This window comes from Musa acuminata, chromosome BXJ3-5 (assembly GCF_036884655.1).
Source record: "Musa acuminata AAA Group cultivar baxijiao chromosome BXJ3-5, Cavendish_Baxijiao_AAA, whole genome shotgun sequence".
Taxonomy (NCBI): domain Eukaryota; kingdom Viridiplantae; phylum Streptophyta; class Magnoliopsida; order Zingiberales; family Musaceae; genus Musa; species Musa acuminata.
The window spans coordinates 3,548,600-3,570,676 of record NC_088353.1 but is presented as its reverse complement, the minus strand read 5'-3'; the positions used below and the strand labels follow the sequence as shown (position 1 = coordinate 3,570,676).

Here is a 22,077-nt window from a genome sequence, read left to right as displayed (position 1 = left end):
TCAATTTTTATACAAACATATACACGTCACATAAATCTATGCTAACCTTATCATGGGCACTACTTTATACCTAAATCATGTTCTTTTCCTATAACTATTTCGCGCACATATGCACGTTGAGTGCACTTGCACTAAAGGAACCAAAACCACGTACGTCACTAGCAAAGAAGACTATGTGGGTAAAACTGGATCAAGTTTACATTGTAATGGCTAACTTCGGTATGACAATAAGATTGCTCGCTCATAGTTACATCGAAACCTATATGCGATGACCCAATTGTTTCGTGCATAGGATGGACCGCATCTTATTGAAGCATTATATATATATATATATATACGTGTATGCGTGCGTAAGATAGTAGTGACGACTCCACCGAAAGTGTAGGAAGTGGGAGTACCATTAGGGCGTCCCACGTCAGCCTCCATTTTGGGTTGGAAGGGGAGTGATGGAGACCGGTCAACTAAACCCGGGTTCACAAATCCAGATTGCTCGCGCGTAAGGCGGAGCTTCTCGCTCGCGGGTTTCGGATCCGAGCTCTTAACGGGTCGGCTCCTCTGTCCGACAAGCGAGGTCATGATGCGGAGCGTCATCGGGGCGTGCGAATGGTGGTGGTGAGAAGGCGCTGGGAGCGAGAAGCTTTATGTCATATAATTCCAAACCTAAATCCAAACATGCTGAATTCCAAACCATTAAAATTAGTTATTATGAGCTAAAAAAATCACAATAAGATGTTTATAAAGGATATTAATTATTTTTACTAATATTTAAATAGCATTAACCGAAATAGATTAATTATAGATAATTTTAGGTTTAGAAAGATCACGCTAAGCTTAAATATAGAGGAAAAATACCGTTCAAGTTGCGAGGCGGTTGGTATCCTGACTCACAACAGAGGGTCCCAGCGGAATAAAATGATTTATCTACGTCTCATGTAATCGTAAAAGAAAGATCAAAAGATAAATATTAAAATAATCAGTTATTAATTATAATGCATATAAAAATGTGTCAAAATAATAAACGAAAACCGACGGCCAGGACGGTCTTCGGAGCGGTGGGGTGACGCGGCCACACGCGTATCGACCGTTGAAACAGGAAGAGCACGAAGCTCAAAGCCTTTCGGTCGACGTTTAGGGCCGACCACGAGATGACGACCATATTCCGCCCTTATTTAAACCCACTCCGATTTCTGCTCTCCGCGCTCGACTTCGCACATACAGTCGACCCGGTCGAGCGAGCCCAGTGTTCGTCTCCTTTGGGATTCCCCTCCCGTAGAACTCGGGCGCCCGGCCTCGCCTCTCTCGCAGATGGGCTGCTCCTCCTCTTTTCCAGGTTCCCGATCTCTTCTTCCTCTCTTAGGGTTTAATCCATTCTCCTTCTTTATCCTTTCTCGATTACTCCATTCCTTCCATTCTCAGGTACGGCTGTCCCTTGCCAAAAATTCGGATATTGATCCTCGTTGTAGTAAGATAGGGATGCATTTCTTTCAGTCGTCAAATATCTGAATCCCTCTCTCTCTCTCTCTCTCTCTCTATTTTGATTTCTTTTCCCTATATGAAAGATTGGCGTTGCGAATTGGGGTATATGGGTTTCGATCTTGACACATTTGTAGGTATGGTTGTGATTTGTATCATTAGCTCTCACGATGGTAGTCGCTGCAGTAACGGAAAGATCCGAGCTTTTGCGTTCAGTGCGCCCGTTTGCTTAATTTGTGCGAGGAGCTGCATACTGGGATATTAATGGTGATCAAGATATGCGTCAAATGTTATTTAATTAGGAACTCATTTTATGATTGCTTGGGGAGGATTTTGTAGACTTCGTGCATTTAATTCTTGCACCGTTCCATTCTTTTATTTGAAATATTTCCAAGGCTTATTTCCTCTGTTGTCTGGCTTTGTTAGATTGATTAAGCGTTTTCTTGTATGACGTGGTGGTGATAGAGGGTCCTAGTATGGGCTTATAGTTTTGTCGTATTTAATCAAATTTGATCAGGTTGCAAACATGGCAGTAAGATCGAGGAGAGTTTGTACGAGTATGAATTGGTTGCAGACTATAGGTAGATGGACGGGGTAGGATCTAGTTACTAATGTATTGTAATCATTTGTCATTGAGGCATATGAGTCGGAGGGTAAGGAGGAAGGAGCGGATGGTGTGAAAAGAGGGATGGATAAATCAGAAAAGGGGAAAGATCTAGAAGCTGTTGCAGCAGGATTTCATGTGGTTAACAGGTGTTGTCTATTTAGTTTTCAGGTCATATAAAGTTTGTGTTTGTATGAGTTGCCAGGATTGTTGTAGTGGACGAAGAAGAATGAGAAACGAAATTTCTCTTGGAGAATACAGATAAGCCTTAATTTATCACATTCTTGATAGCACTTTGGTCGTGAGGTCAGTGAAACCATCTTGCAACTAACATAGCTGACATCACAAGGCTCAGAAATACTATATGCTATGTAGTTTTTATTTTGTTAATGAATTTTCTTTTTGAATTGTCGACGTGATTGCTTGAAAATTACATGAGGACAGCATTTTACTTCAGATTTAGGTTCAGTGACCATCAATACAAGGCATATTTGAATAATTGGCCATATGAATTCTTCCATCTATTAAATCCCTAGCATAAGGTGAGAACAACCAGCGGACTTCACTTTTTCATCAAAAGCTCTCTATATGCAATAATTATGCAAGTTTTTGAGCAATGAAAGCTAAAATTTTTTTGAATCTCTAATGGGAAGCAGAAATTCAATTAGATACCATGCTGGTGATGCCTTAGAGTTCCTTGGAGGAAGTGATGAATATTCTTTATCCTTAGTTCCTATATTCAACTTGATCCAAATGATATGTTCTTTAGTTTATCAAATGTGTATCCATCCTTTCAAAGCCGTATGATGCTTGTTCCTTGTATATTATTTGGCTATCTTGGAAAACAACAGAAAATAAAAGCTATAGTCATATGGTTCATACTAGGGAGAATAACAGACAGTTTAATGTGTCTTCCTTGAGTGACTATCTTGAAAATTTAGACAGTTACTATGAGCTATCTTTTGCAATATCATGGTTATTGTTGTTCACAATCTTTCTTGTCAACTCAACCATTTAAGGCATTTTATAAATATCTGTATGCGAGTAGCACTTGGTGTTTCCATCACGTGAAGCATTTTCCTCAATATTAAATATTTATTTGATGACAATATAAGTAATTTATATGTGAATCTTTTGGCAATAAACAGAAAGACATGCTGGAAGGTTGGGCAGTTTTAATAATAAAAACTTGATGGCTACTGACTCAAAGTGCTTGCGTGTCAAGGTATGCTTTGTCTTTTCTGTCCTATCATAGCAATATACTTTGTACCATGCACCCTGTTTTCTGTTTTGGTACTACTGATCTGTTCGAAAGGAGAACACGTTGAGAATATGCATCTAATTCTTGGACTTATCTGTGCTGACCAATATTAGCAACTTCATGTATCACGATAAGTAATCCTTGTGATGGACTTGGAGAATCTTATCAGTCAATTTTTCCTTAGCATATAATCATATTTATTTATCTTTTGTAGCTTATCATGTTTCATTGTGACAGTCATCTTGTGCATGATTTTCCTTGTCTTAGCAAGTCCTTTGCATACCATTGAAGAGAATACTTGGTAGTTATATTCACTGACTTCGGAAGACATGCCTTTCATATATTAACTATTTATGCAAAACAACAAAGTGAATAGGATAGATAAGAGTTGTATGTGATCTGATTACAAGGCTATAGTTAGGTTTCACTATCTTGCAGTTGACTTACTGGAAAATCAATTTTTCCTAACATTTCAAACCTCACAACAAAGTACGAACAAATATTTTTTCCGAGACAATCACTATACAGATAAAACAAGCAATTCAAATGTATGTGTTTCCTTATAGAATACATTGTTTGAGTAACAGTGAATCTAATATGAACAGATCCTGGGTGATCTTTGATGACTGCAAACAATGGGGCTCCCTGGAACTTCTCTCGAGACTTGACTTTCCACAAATCAAGCACCGATATGATAATCATAGTTCCTTGCAACTCAACTTCTGGTTTACTATTTTTTTATACTTTTGGTGAAAACAAAATGAGCTTTTCAAATATTTGATTCTAATGATTTTGTCAATGCCATTCCTGAGATGGTTCCTAATTTGGATTTATCATAGTTCAGTGTGTATTTTATGTAAGTTTTCCTCAATTTATTAGTTCCTAATGATCCCTTTCAGTGAGACATGCTCCACCGTCTTCTTGTTTGGCTCCTTTGTGTCCCCTAAGATTTAATTTTAAGTTTTCCTATTCAGTTCAAGCAATTCTTTCAGAGTTTCAATAGTTTCTTTATGGATACAGTTTGAGCGTGTTTCTTTGCACATAGTGCAGAGATGGAGCTGGGCCATTGTTTATGTTGCCTGTACTTGCTAATATATGCATGATTCTTCATGCATTGATGAATCTGACACCTTCTATTTGCTTATACGTTGGAACTTTTTATTGATTTATTTGCATGCTTCTGAAGGCATCAGCTAAATGTGATTGATCTTAATTTGTAAGATGAGAGTGAACTTGATCTTAATTAACCTTATGGAACTTTTTATTGATTTATCTGCATGCTTCTGAAGGCATCAGCTAAATGTGATTGATCTTAATTAACCTTGTTTATTAAGAATTTGCATTTAAATATTAAATTATCATTTAATAGTTTGCCAAAGTAAAGTTGGGCAAACCTTTGTTTGAAACGTGCTGTTTGTCTTGTGAATGAATTTACTGCATAATTGCACGAACTGACTGATTTTGATACCAGTGATATCTCTGTCTTTGCAGTTAGTACTGTTGGGTGATTCTGGTGTTGGTAAAAGCTGCATAGTCCTTCGGTTTGTTCGTGGCCATTTTGAACCTACTTCAAAGGTAATCCTTTATACAAATACTAATCTAACAATTCTGAGTATTGTGCCTGTGTTGACAATACCATCATGTATGGAGTACTATCTCAGTAAAATTAAGCTTTCAATTGGACAGTTGAAACAACATATAGACACTTTTGGAACATCAGGTCTATTTGTCAGCAAGTGACGTTGAAGAAAATGTTGATGATAAAGATAATGAGATGGTTCAAAAAGAGAGCTTCTTCTCCTGTAAAGCTCATTCCCATTGCTCAAATATCTCTCTGATTAAGAGATTTTTTTTAGGTAGTCATAAGTCCTCATCTGTCTTCAAGTGATAAGTAAAATGCCTCTTCTACTGTATACAGAAAATTCATTTGAAAGTCAAATGCCTCTTCTACTGTATATATCCGCAGATACTAGAAGAAATTTGGCAAGCCTTCAACATGTGAAAAGATATCTTATGGAAGAGTTGTTGGAGTTCTTAATCTTTTATGTGTGTAGGTTGTTGTTTAATCAATACTTGAATCAGCTTCAGTTGAATTTTCAACTTAACCAACGTTTTCTATTCGGTTAATCATCCTTGGTTTCCATATCTTTGGATCTTTTTTCTCCATTGGTTACAAAATGTCTCTGCTAGAAAGCTAAACTTATATTTGTGCTTATAAGTTATATCTTCCTCATTTGAGTTTTCTACACTTAAAGTGATCATCTTTCTAGTTACTACAACACAGGAATCCTGGTAATTTGTTAATGCTATGTATTTGTAATTCTGAACAATAATTAGGTCCAAGTTTATTCTATAATCCAACAGGTTCTATATATGATTAAAATGTAGTCTTAAAAAAGAGCCTTCAGATGATATGGTGTGTCGAGTATGTGCAATTTGGACAGTTGTTCCTCTTCGTTCACTGATAGGTTACTACTCGCGGTAAGCCAGAAGCAATAGTTCAAGATGGAGATTGCTATGCATATTAAACCGATCAAAGACTTGCACTTGCACAAAACTTTTGGATTACTTGGGGATTTTTATGTTAACAAAGAGGAAGTGCAGGAAAAGTTTTATAGGTATAAGTGGTCAGGAATTGGTTTGTTGTTGTAGTTAGTGCACGTCCAATGTAATTTTTAGCATGGTTCACCTTACCACTCCGTACAGGTGTGTCGACCAGCTGTAAGTGCAGTATGTACTGAGCCATACCGACACATGGTACATGGGAGTGTACCAATATACCACCCGTACCGGTCCTTTATCAGACCCGTATGTACCACCCCGTATCGAGCGGTACACTGTGGTATGATGAACCTTGATTTTTAATATATTCTGTTAGTGCTTCTGCTTTGTTATCGTAGTTTCTTCTCTCTTGCAACATGTGATAAAATGGTTCCTTTTAATATATGTTGCTTCTGATTTGGTTCATTTAGGTAACTGTTGGTGCTTCCTTCTTATCTCAAACATTGGCCTTGCAAGACTCCACATCGATGAAGTTTGAAATATGGGATACAGCAGGACAGGAGAGGTGCAGGATTTATGTTTTTAGAGCTCTATTTGGATCAAACATGTGTGTTTTGATGAAACATATGCAAGTATATATGGATGGCATTCCTGTTTTTGTTTTTGGTGCCTAATTGTAGATACACATTTTATAGATTCCAAAGTATATAAATCTCCCAAATAAATTATGTATTCTGAGGATGTTGTTTTTCCAGGTATGCTTCACTGGCCCCTCTTTACTACCGAGGAGCAGCTGTTGCACTTGTGGTATATGACATAACAAGTCTAGAAACATTCAGAAAAGCACAGTACTGGGTTAAGGTATCATACATCTTTTGGGTCTGGATGGATTTGCTTCTTTCTGTGCTTATATAAGTTCTGCTTGTTAATTCTCAAGTTTAAGTGGATGGTATAAGTTATGACTATGGTTAAAATGCAGCGGATATGGTAAGATTTCATTTTACAGCCTACCAAAGCCTGTTAAAGTGATATATGATAGTAGTTCTATTTTTCCTTTTTTCACATTTGTTGCCGCCACTAACATACCAAGATTAGCTGACTTGGTAGGACCATGCTTTGCAGCAATGCATAACAACTGAGAGTGTCATCCTTGCAGAAATCATTCTTGTACTTGGAAAAAGAACATAAGCAAGTTACAAGGTTTCTTGAAGTTACATAAGCATCAATTAGAAAATTCATTTGAAAGTCCAATGCCTCTTCTACTGTATATATCCTCAGATACTAGAAGAAATTTGGCAAGCCTTCAACATGTGAAAAGATATCTTATGAAAGAAATTGGAGTAGTCCTTAATCTTTCATGCGTTTAGGTTATTGTTTAATCAGTACTTGAATCAGCTTCGATTGAATTTTCAACTTAATCAACCTTTTCTATTTGGTTAATCATCCTTGGTTTCCATATCTTTGGATCCTTTTTCTCCATTGGCTACAATATGTCTCTACTCGAAAGCTAAAGTTATATTTGTGCTTGTATCTTCCTCATTTGAGTTTTCTACGCTTAAGGTGATCATGTTCTACCACACGGGAATCCTGGTAATTTGTTAATGATATGTATTTGTAATTCTGAACAATAGTTACTACCAAGTTCAGTCTATAATCCAACAGGCTCTGCATATGATTAAAATGTAGTCTCAAAAGAAAGCCTTCAGACATTGTGGTGTGTTGAGTATGTGCAATTCGGACAGCTGTTCCTCTTCATTCACTGATAGGTTACTACTCATGTCAGTCTGATAGAACATGTAAGAGATTTAACTCAGTGATTTGGTATAGCTGTTCGGTTCACTTTTTTTTTTTTGCAAAACAAAAAGGAAATCTATTAAGACTTCAATGTACGACAGAATGACCTGTTTAGATCATTATACAAACGGGCTACAAGATCGGGTGGGTAGGGATCCACCCATTTTGAGCTGGATTTTCCAGATCTAGCATTGGATGCAGCTCAATTAGCTGCTTGGTTACATTCTCAATAACAGTGAAGAACAGTTTAGGAATCTACCATTGACAGGAGGCCTTTGATGTTGCTGATAGTGCTTTATATATTCCACAGTGGATCTGAATCTTTGGTAAGTATATCATGGAGCAGCAGCGAGTCGGTTTCAACTTGAATGGTTGAGAAACCACCCATAATGGTAGCTTGTAGCCCAGCTTGCATTGCCAATGCTTCACATTGTCCAGGAGTTTTATTGGCAACATATTCCTGCCCAGCTAGTTTACATGAACCATCATGATCCCGAACATAGCCAAGTCCACCTTCCTGCAGTAAACAGGAGCCATCGGTATTTAATTTAACCTATCCCTAAGGTGGTTTGACCCATTTAACCCATAAATAGTTGCTCATTCTATTTCCTTCAGGCTGGGTTGTGGATCTAGCATGATAGCTAGTGAAAGATAAAGCTTGAGACGTAGTTCAAGTAATAGAGGAGAGTTTTCCTTTAAATAAGGTAGAATTCCGCGCCTTCCAGATAAAACATAATTGATTTTCAATACTAGCTTGGAAAAGTTTCCCAACTCTGATCATAGCCTTCAAGGAGCCAGTCACCTAAAGCCCAAGAGTCTTTTGATTGGAAGGAGTCAGGTAAATTGTGTCCCCAACAATCCCATAGTTTGATTTAAAAAGGGCATTCAAAGAAAATATGATCAATGGTTTTAAGGGAAAATGTTACATAGGGGACAAGGCTGCTGTGATCTCAAATTCAATCTTCGAAGTCTATCAGTGGTAGTTAATCTTTTGTGTAGAAGCTTCCAACAAAAAAACTGTATTTTAGGTATAACAGGAGTTCTCCACAAGTTCTGCCAGCCATACCAATTGGAATTATGAGGGGCACAGATCTGCTGTCTCAGGAAATTATAAGCTCCCCTGGCAGTAGTCTTACCTGTTTGATTTGCCTTCTAAAACCATTTATCATCACAAGGGGAATGAGAAACTTCTATGGAATTAATGTGACAAATTAAACTATTAACGAACATATCCAATAACAACTGAGAATCCCAGCTACCACATCGGATAATAGCAGCAACAGATGCACCTGTACTGTCAACGATGGAAGAAGGGTTTATGTATGTAGGTTCAAGATTCAAAGGCAAATAAAAAGGCCAAGGATCCTGAAGAATATATGTTTGAAACCCATTTCTAATAATTTTGATAAAACCCAATCGAAGATGTAAAAGAGCATTCATAAAGAGATGCTAGCTCTAGCTGATGTGCCTAGATTCCAAAGGAAACCAGGGATTAAATGATCCATATTTGGCATGAATAACAGTACACCAAAGGCTATCATCTTTATTGAGATAACGTTGAATAGGAGTAACTTGAAGAGTATGCTTAAAAAGAGATAAATCTTGAACAGATAAACCATCCATATTCTTATCAGTAGTGACAATGTCCCAATTTACTAAGTGAATTTCTTTGGTGTCTAGATTCTTCTGCCAAAGGAAGTTTTTAATCAAAGTTTCAACCTTGTGAAGAGTAGACTCAAGAAACCAATTGACACTAAGTGTATGGATTGGGATGGAGTTGAGGACAGATTTAATAAGCACCAGACGACCAGCTTGGGAGAGATAATTACATTACCAAGATGCAAGCTTTGATTTAAGCTTAAGAAGAGAAATAGATGCATCAAGATATTTGAAAGGAAATTGATCCTCTTTGAAACTAAGAGCCGATGTTAGCTCTAGTGTTTCTAGGAGTGGATTTAGGAAAATAAATTGCAGATTTGGAAAGAGTAACATGTTAGTTAGTTAAAAAATTGTATTTGTCAAAGATAGATTTAAAGTTAAGCAGGATTTTTGGTTATCTCTAAAGCATAAGAGAATGTCATCAGCATATATGATATGGCTGACTTTACAAAGGAATTAAATCTAAGTGGTGTAAGCTTAGTAGATTCAACTGCTTGAGAGAATAATTGAGCAAGGATCTGAGCTACTAGGATATAAAGATACGGAGATAAGGGATCTCCTTGTCTTACCCCACATCTACTAGTGAAAGAGTTGGGCATATGTCTATTTATTAGATACGTAGTAGAGGAGGAAGAAATACAAGCATTAATCCAATTAATAAATTTTAGAAGGAAAGTTCATAGCATTGAGAACCTTAAAAATGGAATCCCAAGATAATCGATCAAATGCCTTTTTTAAAATCAAGCTTAACTAAAACCAGAGGATTTCCCCCCCTAGAAGAGAACATAGTATGAGCAGCTTCTTGTGCAATTAAGATGTTACTGTGAATACTTCGATTTGGGAGGAAAATAGATCGATTATAGCTGATAATGTTAGATAAAAGAGGCTTTAATTGATTGGATATAACCTTAGCAAAAATTCTATAATTGACATTAGATAATGCAATCAGCCTGTAATGAGTAACATCAGTTGGATTCTTAATTTTTGGGATAAATGTAAGAAATGTTTTGGTCCAACTGATAGGAACATGCACATACTGATAAAATCAATTAAAAATATTAAGGAAGGAGGGTGCTAAAGTATCCCAGTAAGCCCCCTATAGAATTCACATGTAAAACCAACATGTCTTGGACTTTTGCCAAGACCTAAAGAATGAACAGAAGAGTGAATCTCTTTGAGAGAGAATGGTTTAATTAAAGATGAACTCTCAACAGAAGATAAGCTGGGAAGACTAGGCATAAAAGTATTAGGTTGAATAAAATGAGAGGTGCTTCAGAGTTTGGTATAGTGATTACAATATATAGAGACTCTCTGATTGGTATCATGAATTCAACCTATAGAAGGGTCCATAATACCTTTAACAAAGTTTTTGTGATGATGATGAGTTATTAAATTGTGAAAGTATTTGACATTCCTATCACCATCATTAACCCAAGATCATTTGACTTTAGCCCACTATTTAAGGTTAACTTGTTTAATCAAAGCTAATTGATAATTATGAAGGGAAGCAAGGTGCTGAACCTGAGAATCGGTAGGGTTACTATCTTCAAACTGGGATTCTAAAGCAATAATTGAGTCCTTTAGGAGATCCAAATTATGTTCTAATTTACCAACAGAATACCAATTTCAGTGAGAGAAAACCCTTCTCATCTTACAAAGATTTTGATGAAAAGAGTCAAAAGGGGAGTTTGAATTATGGATTGTATTCCAATTAAATTGGACAAGATTGCTAGTTTCTTGATATTCTGGCCAAAATTTTGAAAACGGAAGAGTTTTGTACCAGAAGAATCTGAAAGCTGAATATGCACCTTAAGTGGTGCATGATTAGAACAAGCCTAAGGGAGATTGAAGATAGAATATTGACCAAAGAGTTGAAGCCAAGAAGAGTTACCAAAAACCCTATCAAAACACACAAAAATCCGAGCATGACCCTTACGATTATTACACCAAGTCTATTTGGGGCCAAAAATGCCTAAATCTGTTAAACCATAATTTTTCACAAAATCACAAAATCCCTGAATAGAAAGGTTGGTGTTAAAAGCACGTCCACCAGATTTATCAGAACTATGTAGAATAGAATTAAAATCCCCTAAGACGCACTAAGGTATTTCAGAGAAATTTAATGCAGAAAGATTTGTCCATGAATTATTGTGTAAAAGGACAGAAGTACTAGCATAAAGACCAGTTAAAAGCCATGGGTTGCTATTTTGAAATTGAACTACAGCATGTATTAGCTGTGATTGGAGAGAAAGCACCTGGACATAAACAACCAGAGAGAACCAAGCAAGTCAGATTCCACCCGAAGCACCGGTAGTGGGTTAAGAGATCCCGCACAAGTCCTTCCCAAAGCTTTGGATTAGCCTTTGAGATTGTTCATCTGACGCATGAGTCTCCTATGAAAGGATTAGTGCAGGCTAGAGAAATAATTCCAAGAAATAATTATCATGATAAAGAGGTTGGAGAAATAGAAAGCTGTCTATGAATATCAGGAGGACAATTAATTGCAGAGAGCAAAATATCTTCAGAAATAGAATTGGAAGATTTAACCTTCTTATCCTTAATGGCCCTAGTGTTGGATTTCAAACTAGAGAGCGTATGAGCTCTCTTACCACGTTGGTCAACGAAATCACGTAGAAGATCAGAGTCAACATCTATCTCCACTTGTATAGGTTGGGCAGTAGAGTCATGCAGAGACTCTAATCTTGATATAACACGAGCAGCAAACTCTTGGGCCTCAAGAGGACCATCTGGGTTAGGTTGCAGAGTGCTTGAAGAGGTGGAAGATGAATTGGAATGGTTGGCTGGGTGAGAAGGGGGCATAGAGCTTTCAAGTTCCATAGGTGTATCAGGACCATTTGTTAGTAAAGGCATCACATGTGGCAACATCATAGAAGCTGAAGAGGTATTATGGGTCGGATCCATATCTGGCATTGGATCCTCCATCATATTTGCATCCATAGCATTTAAAATGGCAGTGAATGCAGTATTTCAAGGCACTCCCTCAGGCTCAAAAGACGTGATAGGTGAAGGGACAGAGCTATGACAATTGTTAGTAGCATTGGAAATTGGTGGTTTCCTTCTAACAAAGGACATTCGAAAGGCATTAGGCCTGATTGATGGTACTAGGGAACCATTAGAAGCCATCACGACTTGCAGTTCCTTCATGTGAGTGTCATGTGTTGAAGTCACAAGCGGTTGCTTCGATGATTCTGTCGTTGCCGGCAAGTTTACTGTACCTTTTGCCGGAGTGTCACGACCTTAGCTGGTTTTGCCTAAGGCGTGCGGCACCCTCGCGCGTCCGTCCGCAAAGGTCAGCCTCCCCGAAGCCTCCCATTGTCCCTTAGGACCAACAAAAGAGAGAACGGGTTAAAGAGAACGCCTCAATCGGGATCCACAAGCAAACATGTCCGAAAAACACTTCATAGACAATGCAAATTACAAACAGACTTTACAAGCTCTGAATAGTTGCACAACAAAGGGTAAAATGGTCCATTACAGATCGAAAAGCTCTCGCACGTGTCCACATGACACAACCTTTATTTACAAGCCTAAAGAGGCCACCAACCCAACTAACATGGGACTATTTAGCCTTCAGCCGCCCCTCTACCTGCTGTACAAGGCATGAACATGCCAAAAGACAACGGACAGACATAAGCATTACATCCAACATCTTGTTTAGAAGTTTGTCCGTTACATTCTCCCCCACTTATCCCTTCGACGTCCTCGTCGAAGCCTTTGTGAACACTGCAACTCTTCGCCTTTGCTGAGTCTTCAATCTTCTGCTCCAGCTGCAATGCGCCTCCTGGCTCCCAGCTGCTCTCCGCTACTGTTTCTGAGTAGTCGAACCTTTGATCCGCCATGCTGCTTCAACTCGCCAATGACTCTGACTCTGGTGTGGGGTTGGCTGAGTTGTATTGATCCTCGTTGATTCCTGCGGATCCGCCAAATGAAGGAAAAGACCATCCTTACTGCGCCAGTCTCTTAAAAATTCCACATGCTGCTTGAACTGGGTGGATGCTTGTTGGAGCTTTAACGAGCATCGTCTCGCAAACTTCTGAAGTTTTGGGTCATTCCTCCACAAAATCTGCTCATTGACTCTTCTTTCAGTTAGTTGTCACATCCAAGTAGGTTCGCATCACTTCCGCTTTCGATTGGCATTTCGTTGGGAAATGAAGCGGACAATCTACTCTCAGTAGCACTGATCACCGTTGGTGAGGATTTGACAACTATTGTCTTCCATTATCTTCGAAGGGTCTTTGAACTTGTGCAGCGCTCCTCTGCTGGATAGATAAGAGAATTGGGGTACTCAGTTTCGCCTATTCTCTTAAGAGTTGAGAAGGCAAAAGTTACTTGACTTCGCCCGCCTCCTCGAGGTTGTACTTCATGCATCGAGCTGGTTACTGGCCTTCGCCTGCTCTTTGCTCACACTTCTGAAGCACTTGAAGTGTTTGCACTCCTTGCGTTGAGTTAGCTACTGTGATTCACCTTCTCAATGCCATTGAACTTCTGGAATGCACGAAGTTTTCACCCCAACTTGGAGTAATTCTCTGATAGATGAGGTCGCCTCTAGGATTGTACCGTCTTCTCCATCAACCCTGCCGCCTACTTCACTAAGTAGCAAAGGTATAGCACCACGTACTGCCTGCTTCGTTTCTTGGTCGTGCACTCTTGCATAACCCGAAGTCCTTCACTTACGGCTATCTTGATGAGAAACTTGTTGACACCGGTCTTACGAAGTTTCTTGGCCTCTGCCCTTCAGCCTTGTCTCGGTACTTGGAGATTGCCTCTGCATGCTCCACCTCCTCGGCCCCTTTCACGACCAAGTGCTCTCCCTCCGTGAGAGCAAGGGATCAATGACTTGCACGGAAGTCCCGCCTCTGCGGTACCATGGCGCTGCCATGCCCATGGCCCTACTATCCGTCGCCTCGCCTCTGTATCCCTTTTCTTCACAATCAGTAGAGATGTCTCTGTGGCACTCCTCTGAGTCCACTTACATTCTAACTGATGTTTGATTTTGGGTAGCTAAGTCCCTCTGGACTCGTCGTCGCTTCCTCGCCCCTTTCGACCCCCTGCTTCAACACCTCTGTGTTCTCCAAGCAGTCCGTCTGGTCGATGGAAAGATAGACTGCAACTCCCATGCATGACCTCTGCCATCACGTTGTAGAGTTTGCACCGATTCTGTTCTCCTTAGCTTCCTTGGTAGCAACGTTCGCTTACTCGACCTTGTCCTTGACTTGTCGGGCTCCCTTAAGCGAATATGAGCTCTGGAGAAGTCCAACTCTCCAGCTGCTTCGATCATACCTCTGCATGATCAAGTCCCTCCCATGGAACTCACTGGTACTTGCATTCGAACTTTTCCCTTGGTGGAACCCAGCCCCCATATGCTGATGACCAAGGTTTTCATCCGATGCAAAATTCGGTGCACGCCCGAAAGACCCGCCTCTGCGGTACCATGGCCTTCACTCCTTGAATCCATAGCCCTTCTTGTCGTCGTATTGTTCACCAAAGCGGAGCTCCCAGTAGCTCCCGATCATACCTTCATATGATCTCATCCCTCACGGGACAGATTGTGTGTATCGCATTGCCACGAACTGTTCCACCACGATCCGCTGCACCATGTCGCCTCCTGGTGACATCTCCATTGCATTCTGATCCTTGTGGAATAAACTCGAATTGTGAACCCTCCATGTGTGGCCTCTGCCAATACATCTCAGGGTCCCTTCCACCTTCGATTTTGTTAGCTCCTCTGGCAATCGACCTTCATCCACCCACTCCTGGGTCACCCCTAGATGAAGCACCGCTCTAGGACAGTCCGTCGCCTAGTAGCTCTCGAAGTCCACCGACTTCACTGTAATCTGTGCACCATTGTCTGGATCCTGGGCCTCTGCCCCTACCAGCACAATCTCCGCTGCGCACTGCTTCCTTCATAGCAACTCAAATGGCAACACTGTGGCATATTCTTCAAGAGTACCCGCCTCTGCGTCCTCTTGCCCCGTGCTAAGGCCCTTCTGAACCCAACATCGCCTCCGCAAATTGAGTCGCCTTAGTTCCTCCATCAAATGCTTCTCCGAGTTAAGGTGTATGTGCCGCGAAGCTCCCTTCGTCTTTGGCACCATGCAAGATGAGTCCGCTCCGTCAGAAAGAAGGACCCATGGAACAACATGATCCTACTCTTGCCTCTGCAAGAGTTCATGTCCTTGACCTCTGTCTAAGGAAAGCGCTGTGCCTCTGCTCCATGTTCCAACTTCTATGCTGGCTCCCTTCATGCGGCTTGGGTACTTCGCCAAGTTACACCCAAGTTGTTCCGCTCCTCGTTTTTGCATTGAGTCGATGGTGGCCCTCGCGCCCACCATTCCACGGGTCAGCCCTCCCTTGAGTCCGATCTCCACATCGACTCCAAGTGTACCTTCATAAGTTGCTTTAGGTCGCTCCCCCACTTGATCTCGCAATGCATCCACCAATGCATTCTCTCGAGCGAGATCATGCGACAACTCCTCGCCGCTTGCTCAGTCCATCGAGCTTCGTGAAGTTGTTGTTTGTGAGGTACTCCTCAACATGTGAAGTCCGTCTCATATGATTCTCCCTCTGGAGTGCCGAGACTTATCCCTCCTAGATAACTGTCCCGTTGGAGCAACATCTCTCTTCGTTTCGGAGACCACCATCCCCTTGGACTACTCTGATTTGCTGAACAAACTGTGCATTGTTCTGCCTCTTGCAAACGCACTTGCTAGATTGCGCCTCCACGTCAATACAGCCACCGCCGCACCCCTCAAGGCCTAGCAACATGCTAAACTCATTGCACACTTCAGCCTCCTCCGGACGTATCCTTTGCATGCCGAAGAGAAAGTTTCAATGCTCCATGGCGCCGAGTCTCGATCGCCTTGGGATGGCCACGAACATTCCATCGTCCGCATACAAGCCCATGCATGAGTACCGAATTCTTCGAGTTAGCAATTCCCCTCACCTCTGTGAGCTTTGCACAACTCTTTCGGTCGCTGAGCAACTCATTCCACTTTGCATGGTCTCATCCTTTGCCAAGCGCCTCGCTTGCCTTGAGCACCATCAAGTAAAGTTGTCAACGTAGAGCCGTAGCTCAAACTCAACCATCCCAGCCTTTGTGCGCTCCGCATTCTTCCAAGCTTGCCTGTTCTCGTGGTGTCTCTTGCGCGAAGGGTTGGCCATTCCTCAGAATGCCAATGTTAGATGCCCGCTCCTCTGAGCGACTCTTTTCCCTACATCTCCATGCCCGTTTTCCCTTGAACGGTCGCGCGTTGCTGACTGCCCTCAACGCAGCCCCGCTAGGTCCCCCACATTTGCATGTCAAGTGTTTCTATGAGTGCTTGTCCCGCTCTGATACCATAATGTCACGACCTTAGCTGGTTTTGCCTAAGGCGTGCGGCACCCTCGTGCGTCCGTCCGCAAAGGTCAGCCTCCCCGAAGCCTCCCATTGCCCCTTAGGACCAACAAAAGAGAGAACGGGTTAAAGAGAACGCCTCAATCGGGATCCACAAGCAAACATGTCCGAAAAACACTTCATAGACAATGCAAATTACAAACAGACTTTACAAGCTCTGAATAGTTGCACAACAAAGGGTAAAATGGTCCATTACAGACCGAAAAGCTCTCGCACGTGTCCACATGACACAACCTTTATTTACAAGCCTAAAGAGGCCACCAACCCAACTAACATGGGACTATTTAGCCTTCGGCCGCCCCTCTACCTACTGTACAAGGCATGAACATGCCAAAAGACAACGGACAGACATAAGCATTACATCCAACATCTTGTTTAGAAGTTTGTCCGTTACAGGAGTCTGCTTACGATAGGGACGACGCTGAAACCTGATCTAAGGACCACAAAGAACTTCATCATTCTCTTGAGTACCTGTCAAATTCGGTTGATGCCTCTGAACCATAAGGTTAAGATCTTCATCCAACAATGTCAACGATGCAGGGGCAGATAGGTTGGAGGATTGAGAAGGAATAGTGCAAACATCGGTGCAATGCCTTAAGCAACCGCAATGATAGCACAAGGAAGGTTTTTATAAGAAATAACCTGAAAGAAACCTTCATTGGGTTCACCAATCCAGAAACTCTGGATTGAAGGTTTAGTGATATCGATTTCAATGCAAATATGTGCAAAACGATCACGTTCAAGACGAAGAGATGTAGGATCAATTTTAATGGGACGACCTAGTAGAGAGGCAATCTGGAAGAGGGATTCCTCATCCCAGTACTCAATCGGAAGTGTTGATTGATGAATCCAAATAGGTGCAGTGTCAATAGAGGTGGTCGTAGGTTGGAAATGAGGGCGCCATGGAATATGTTGTAAAATGTCACCATGGAAGTGCCAAGGTCCTTCAGTGAGGACACCAACGACATCAACCTTAGTGTTAAATTTGAATAGGAAAAACCAAACTCAAAATCCACAACAGTAGGAGGAACATCCAAGGACCAGAGTTTAGAAATAGTAGCCTTTAGGATAGAAAGTGTAGGAGGTCACTGAAGAAACTTACCAATCAAATCAGAAGACCATGGTCGATGCCAGTTTTGCAATTGTTCATCCTTGAACTCGATCTTGTCGAAGATGGAGATTTATGAAGGTTGCTGATATCAACGATCAAAGGAGCGAAGGAGGCAGTGAGGACGAAGGCCTAGGAAGCACGATGAGGGATAGTGGAGGAAGCCCTATCAGGGTTGGGAGGTTTGAGGGGGATAGCCTTGAGGGCAAGAGGAACTGAAGGGGGAAAGGGCAAGACTCTCATCGCGAGGACCAAGCTATAGTCTATGTTTAGAGAGATCTTTACTTGCTCGGTTCTCTTTTAAGGGAACCAATTTATTGTGCTGAATTACATCACCATGTGGTAGTTCAACCAACATAAGTGTGATTATGTTTTTCTTTGAGAACTGAAACATGTTTTCCATTGATATTCCATAAGCAAACATGGATCCAAGTTTTCAGTATTTTTACTAGAGATAAATATCTGGCGGAATTGCTTTTGTAGTTCAAGTAATAGAACCATCTTATAATTGAAAATGCATTACATATGCTGATCTTATTGTTCTATGGTTTTTGGGCTGCTTGATTATTGATATTGAGTTTACCAAGTTTTGTGGTTATTCATTATGCATTATTTCATCATTAATTATGCAGACACCTATAGGAGATAGATCTTGGTGTAATTATCAGGCTAGGTGGCTACATTGTGAGTGGAGCATCATAGGTTTAAATAGGCAAAAGAGCCTCTTAGCAAGTGGAGCATCATATGGTCCTCGTTAGACTCTTAGCAGCAGGAGCCTCTTGCAATAAATTGCCTTTGTCATCTCTTGCATCTATCTATAAGATGGATATACTTTGATCAGACTGGAATTATATGTCTAGCAGGAACTTCAGAAGCATGCAAGTCCTGGTATCATCATGGCTTTGGTTGGTAATAAGGCCGATCTGCATGAGAGTAGGGCTGTATCGTTCCAGGTAGGGAGTGGATTTTACTTGATAATATGTGGATCTGTTAGCTTTGATCAGATTATATATTTGACGTTGCAAGGAGATGACAATTGATCCATTTTGAAGGATGCTATGGAATATGCTGAGAAGAATGGTATGTTCTTCATTGAGACATCAGCAAAGACAGCTGACAATATCAATCAACTCTTTGAGGTACACATTAATGTAGAGATAACTAGGTGATCAGATGCCTTAAAGTGCTGTTTATACATTTGCATGCCACATGCATATTGGTTATTAATTTAAAACTATTGGATGAGAAAACAGATAAGCTGCTTGATGATAAGAAGAGGTTAACCTTCTTTGCTAATAATATATCTTATGATGTTTGGTTTGTGTTCATTAAAATGTTGTCATCAGTCTGTATGTTTCTGTAGAGTCATCCACTTGTGGATCTTTGTCTTTCTGCTAATTTATGACACAGTATCTCAGTCCTGAGCAATGGGTATATCGAGTAGGTTTCAATGCTTAAAATTGTCATGTCTTGCATCAGGTTTTGATTGAAGCTTAAAGTTGAAGCATGTACAGTGAGCTGACCGAATCAGGGGTGGTCTCCTGTGGTAAGATTATTCTTTGTGATATCGGAATCAGAAGTCTTATTATGTAAGAAATGCAATCAACAAAAAGCATCATCTTTTTGGAAATACTTGTCCTGTTTGATCTACTTCACTTTTGTCATACTTGAATCATAAGATATGGTAATCTGAAACTTGTGAACTTTAAGGAGAATGTATTTGTGACTTTCTGTTTACTAATGTTTGTTCTGATGTTCAAAAAATGTAGCTACCTTGCACCCTAACTTTTATCATGTTTCTTAGATACATTGATTATATTAATTTTGATTCATGAGCTCTGATGCTTTAAGAGCTTTTTATTCTTATTTTTCACAATCTAATCTTGCTTTTCGTTTCCTTGAAAAAAATGATCTTAGGTGGCTCTAATCCCAAAGGAGCTATACTGGTAATTTCTCTGGACATGATAACTCAATTATTCATATATATGTAACTGGTTTCATCGTCGGTTGCTTTTGTGAAACTTCGACTAGGGCCAAACCCAGCGAGATCCAACATCTCAGCAATATGCATCTGCACAGTTATTTGCTGTGAGCAACATTCCTTGTTATTTCAGGAGATTGCAAGGAGGATTCTTCGGACATCTTCCTAACCATTATGTGGATCCGACTCACATGAGATTAACTATTGCTGTGTAAAATCATAGTATATTTGTTTCTAATATTGATTATACTTGCGTGGCATTACTTTACAACTACTATCATACATTTCTTTTATAATTTTTTTTTATTTTAATAATGATCTTCTTAATCTCCATTTCAAGATATCCAAATTTACTTGGACCAGATGATATTGATTGCACCACATTGATGGAGCTAATAATTAATATTGCTTATCTATGCCACTGGTTCTTGACAAGAATAGGACCTGTGAGATGCATATGAAAAGTAATATTAGGAAACACAGGCTAATATTATTGCATTTAAGTCTTAATATTCTTGAAAAGATATACTCAAAATATGATAGGGTGCAACTCATACACAAACTAAAATCTCGCGATCCTTAAATGATCAATATGATCGAAACAACAATTGCCATAATCCGAGCTCCAAATCATGCGATTCCTGTAATTTCATGGTTATGATATACAATGCAATTAAAGGTCTTTTTTTTTTTTATTGTGGGCAAGACAATTATGCTCATGTTTAAAATTTTTGGTAAAATTTTATTGTGAGACACCTCAGCGATCTCTTGATTGGATCATGTGAATCATTGGTTGTTAAAGATATGCACTCATTCTTGATTAATTGGATCATGTGATGGAGAAGCATACCGATTTGTTGATCGGATCATATGGTGATGGATTCTTTTAAAGAACGACAGTACACGTGTTAAGGACGTCACAGCAGATGACTGCTTCTTCTCCGGCTTCGACAAGACCGCAGGCGCGGACAAGAAGCAACGTGCAACGGATTCCAAGGCCTAAACACCCTGCATCCATGTCTCTTCCACTGCATCCTGTTCTCCTATCTTTCCAGTTTCTAGTCCTCCTCCTTTACGGTCACTCTGTTTCATGTCTTCTGCTGGAGAAATCGTTGTTCAACTCTCGTAAATACCTTCACCGATTAGACTCCGTTTCCCTGTCATACGAGCCACTTAAAAGATGAATGAGACGAAGTTACTTGAGCTTCTTGTTCTTGGGACGTTAGATTCTCTGTGTTCTTTATGTTAGGTCATGGGAAAGGAACAGTAATTTGGGCGGCACAAAGTAAGAGCACAACTCGCCGCTTGATTCTCCTGCACCACACAGAGAGAGAGAGAGAGAGAGAGAGAGAGAGAGAGAGAGAGAGACGTCATGTTCTACCGCCCCCCCCCCAAGCCATGGCCAGCGCTCCATGTGGGCTGCTGCTTGTGCTCATGTGAGGCGGCGGACGTGCATGAATCAGCTCTCGTTTGTTTCTGCTTGCTGCTGCTGTGTCTTTTGTTCTTTTCTTGGCATAATTGGCATCCAAATCCTGACCCAAGTCATCCTTTCTGTCCAGTTATTCGTCCCTACCCTTCTCCAACATGAAATATTACTCCCATCTGTTCTCCTCCTCGCCTTGGTTTCATCTCCTCTCCTGCAATCCAAACACTCGGATGTTTGCCGGTCTCTATCACCGTCAAGATTCACCGGCAAGCAGGCGACGACTACACGAGAGCTTGCCGGCTTCTTCGTCATCTCTGCAGCTACCCCTCACTGTACTGCCATGAAGATTTTGTTTTTCTTTCCAATAAAAAAAGCTCATATTTTCCTCGAAGAAGAAACAAAACGTATGATTGTTCTATTCACATGATTATTTTCTACTATCACCATAAACAAGTGCTAATTGACTTCCGAGCATCCACAAGTACAATCAATTCCTACTTTTGTCATTGCAATGACACTCTTAAATTATCGAAGTGTATTATTCATTAAATGATATAAATAACTATGATCTAAATTATCTACTTTTGTCATCGATAGTAATAACTAATAATCATAAAATGATGTAAATGCTTTCATTATTTGCTTTTCCGGTGGCTTTTCGGTTGTGCATTAGCATCCGATTGGCAAGTCTATTTGCGGGGATTATTTGTTGCGAAGACGGTCGAAGATTGATTCCAAAATAGCATTCAAACCATAGAGGGATCGAATGCTACTGTTATTCTTTACTTTATTTGCTTCTTTTCTCCCTGCTGGCTGTTACAAGGCGACGAGTTATTACATCAGGAGATGACAAAT

At 40.4% G+C, this 22,077-nt stretch overlaps 1 protein-coding gene across 2 annotated transcripts; it reads left to right on the top strand.

Moving 5' to 3' along the window:
• The first annotated feature begins 1,180 nt into the window (after positions 1-1,180).
• On the top strand, positions 1,181-20,097 carry LOC103984619 (ras-related protein RABF1). 2 transcript variants are annotated; one of them, XM_009402153.3, is made up of 10 exons: positions 1,181-1,330; positions 3,226-3,302; positions 4,830-4,913; positions 6,311-6,405; positions 6,596-6,701; positions 18,679-18,768; positions 18,868-18,954; positions 19,295-19,361; positions 19,733-19,761; positions 19,847-20,094. In XM_009402153.3, exons 1-8 carry the CDS (start codon positions 1,306-1,308, stop codon positions 19,310-19,312), a joined length of 582 nt encoding a protein of 193 aa, XP_009400428.2. In that variant the 5' UTR covers positions 1,181-1,305; the 3' UTR covers positions 19,313-19,361; positions 19,733-19,761; positions 19,847-20,094. The 2 variants fall into 2 exon arrangements, with proteins under 2 accessions (XP_009400428.2, XP_065007667.1); XM_065151595.1 differs by lacking the exon at positions 1,181-1,330 and adding an exon at positions 1,432-1,740 and having other exon boundaries at positions 19,847-20,097.
• The last annotated feature ends 1,980 nt before the right edge of the window (positions 20,098-22,077 follow it).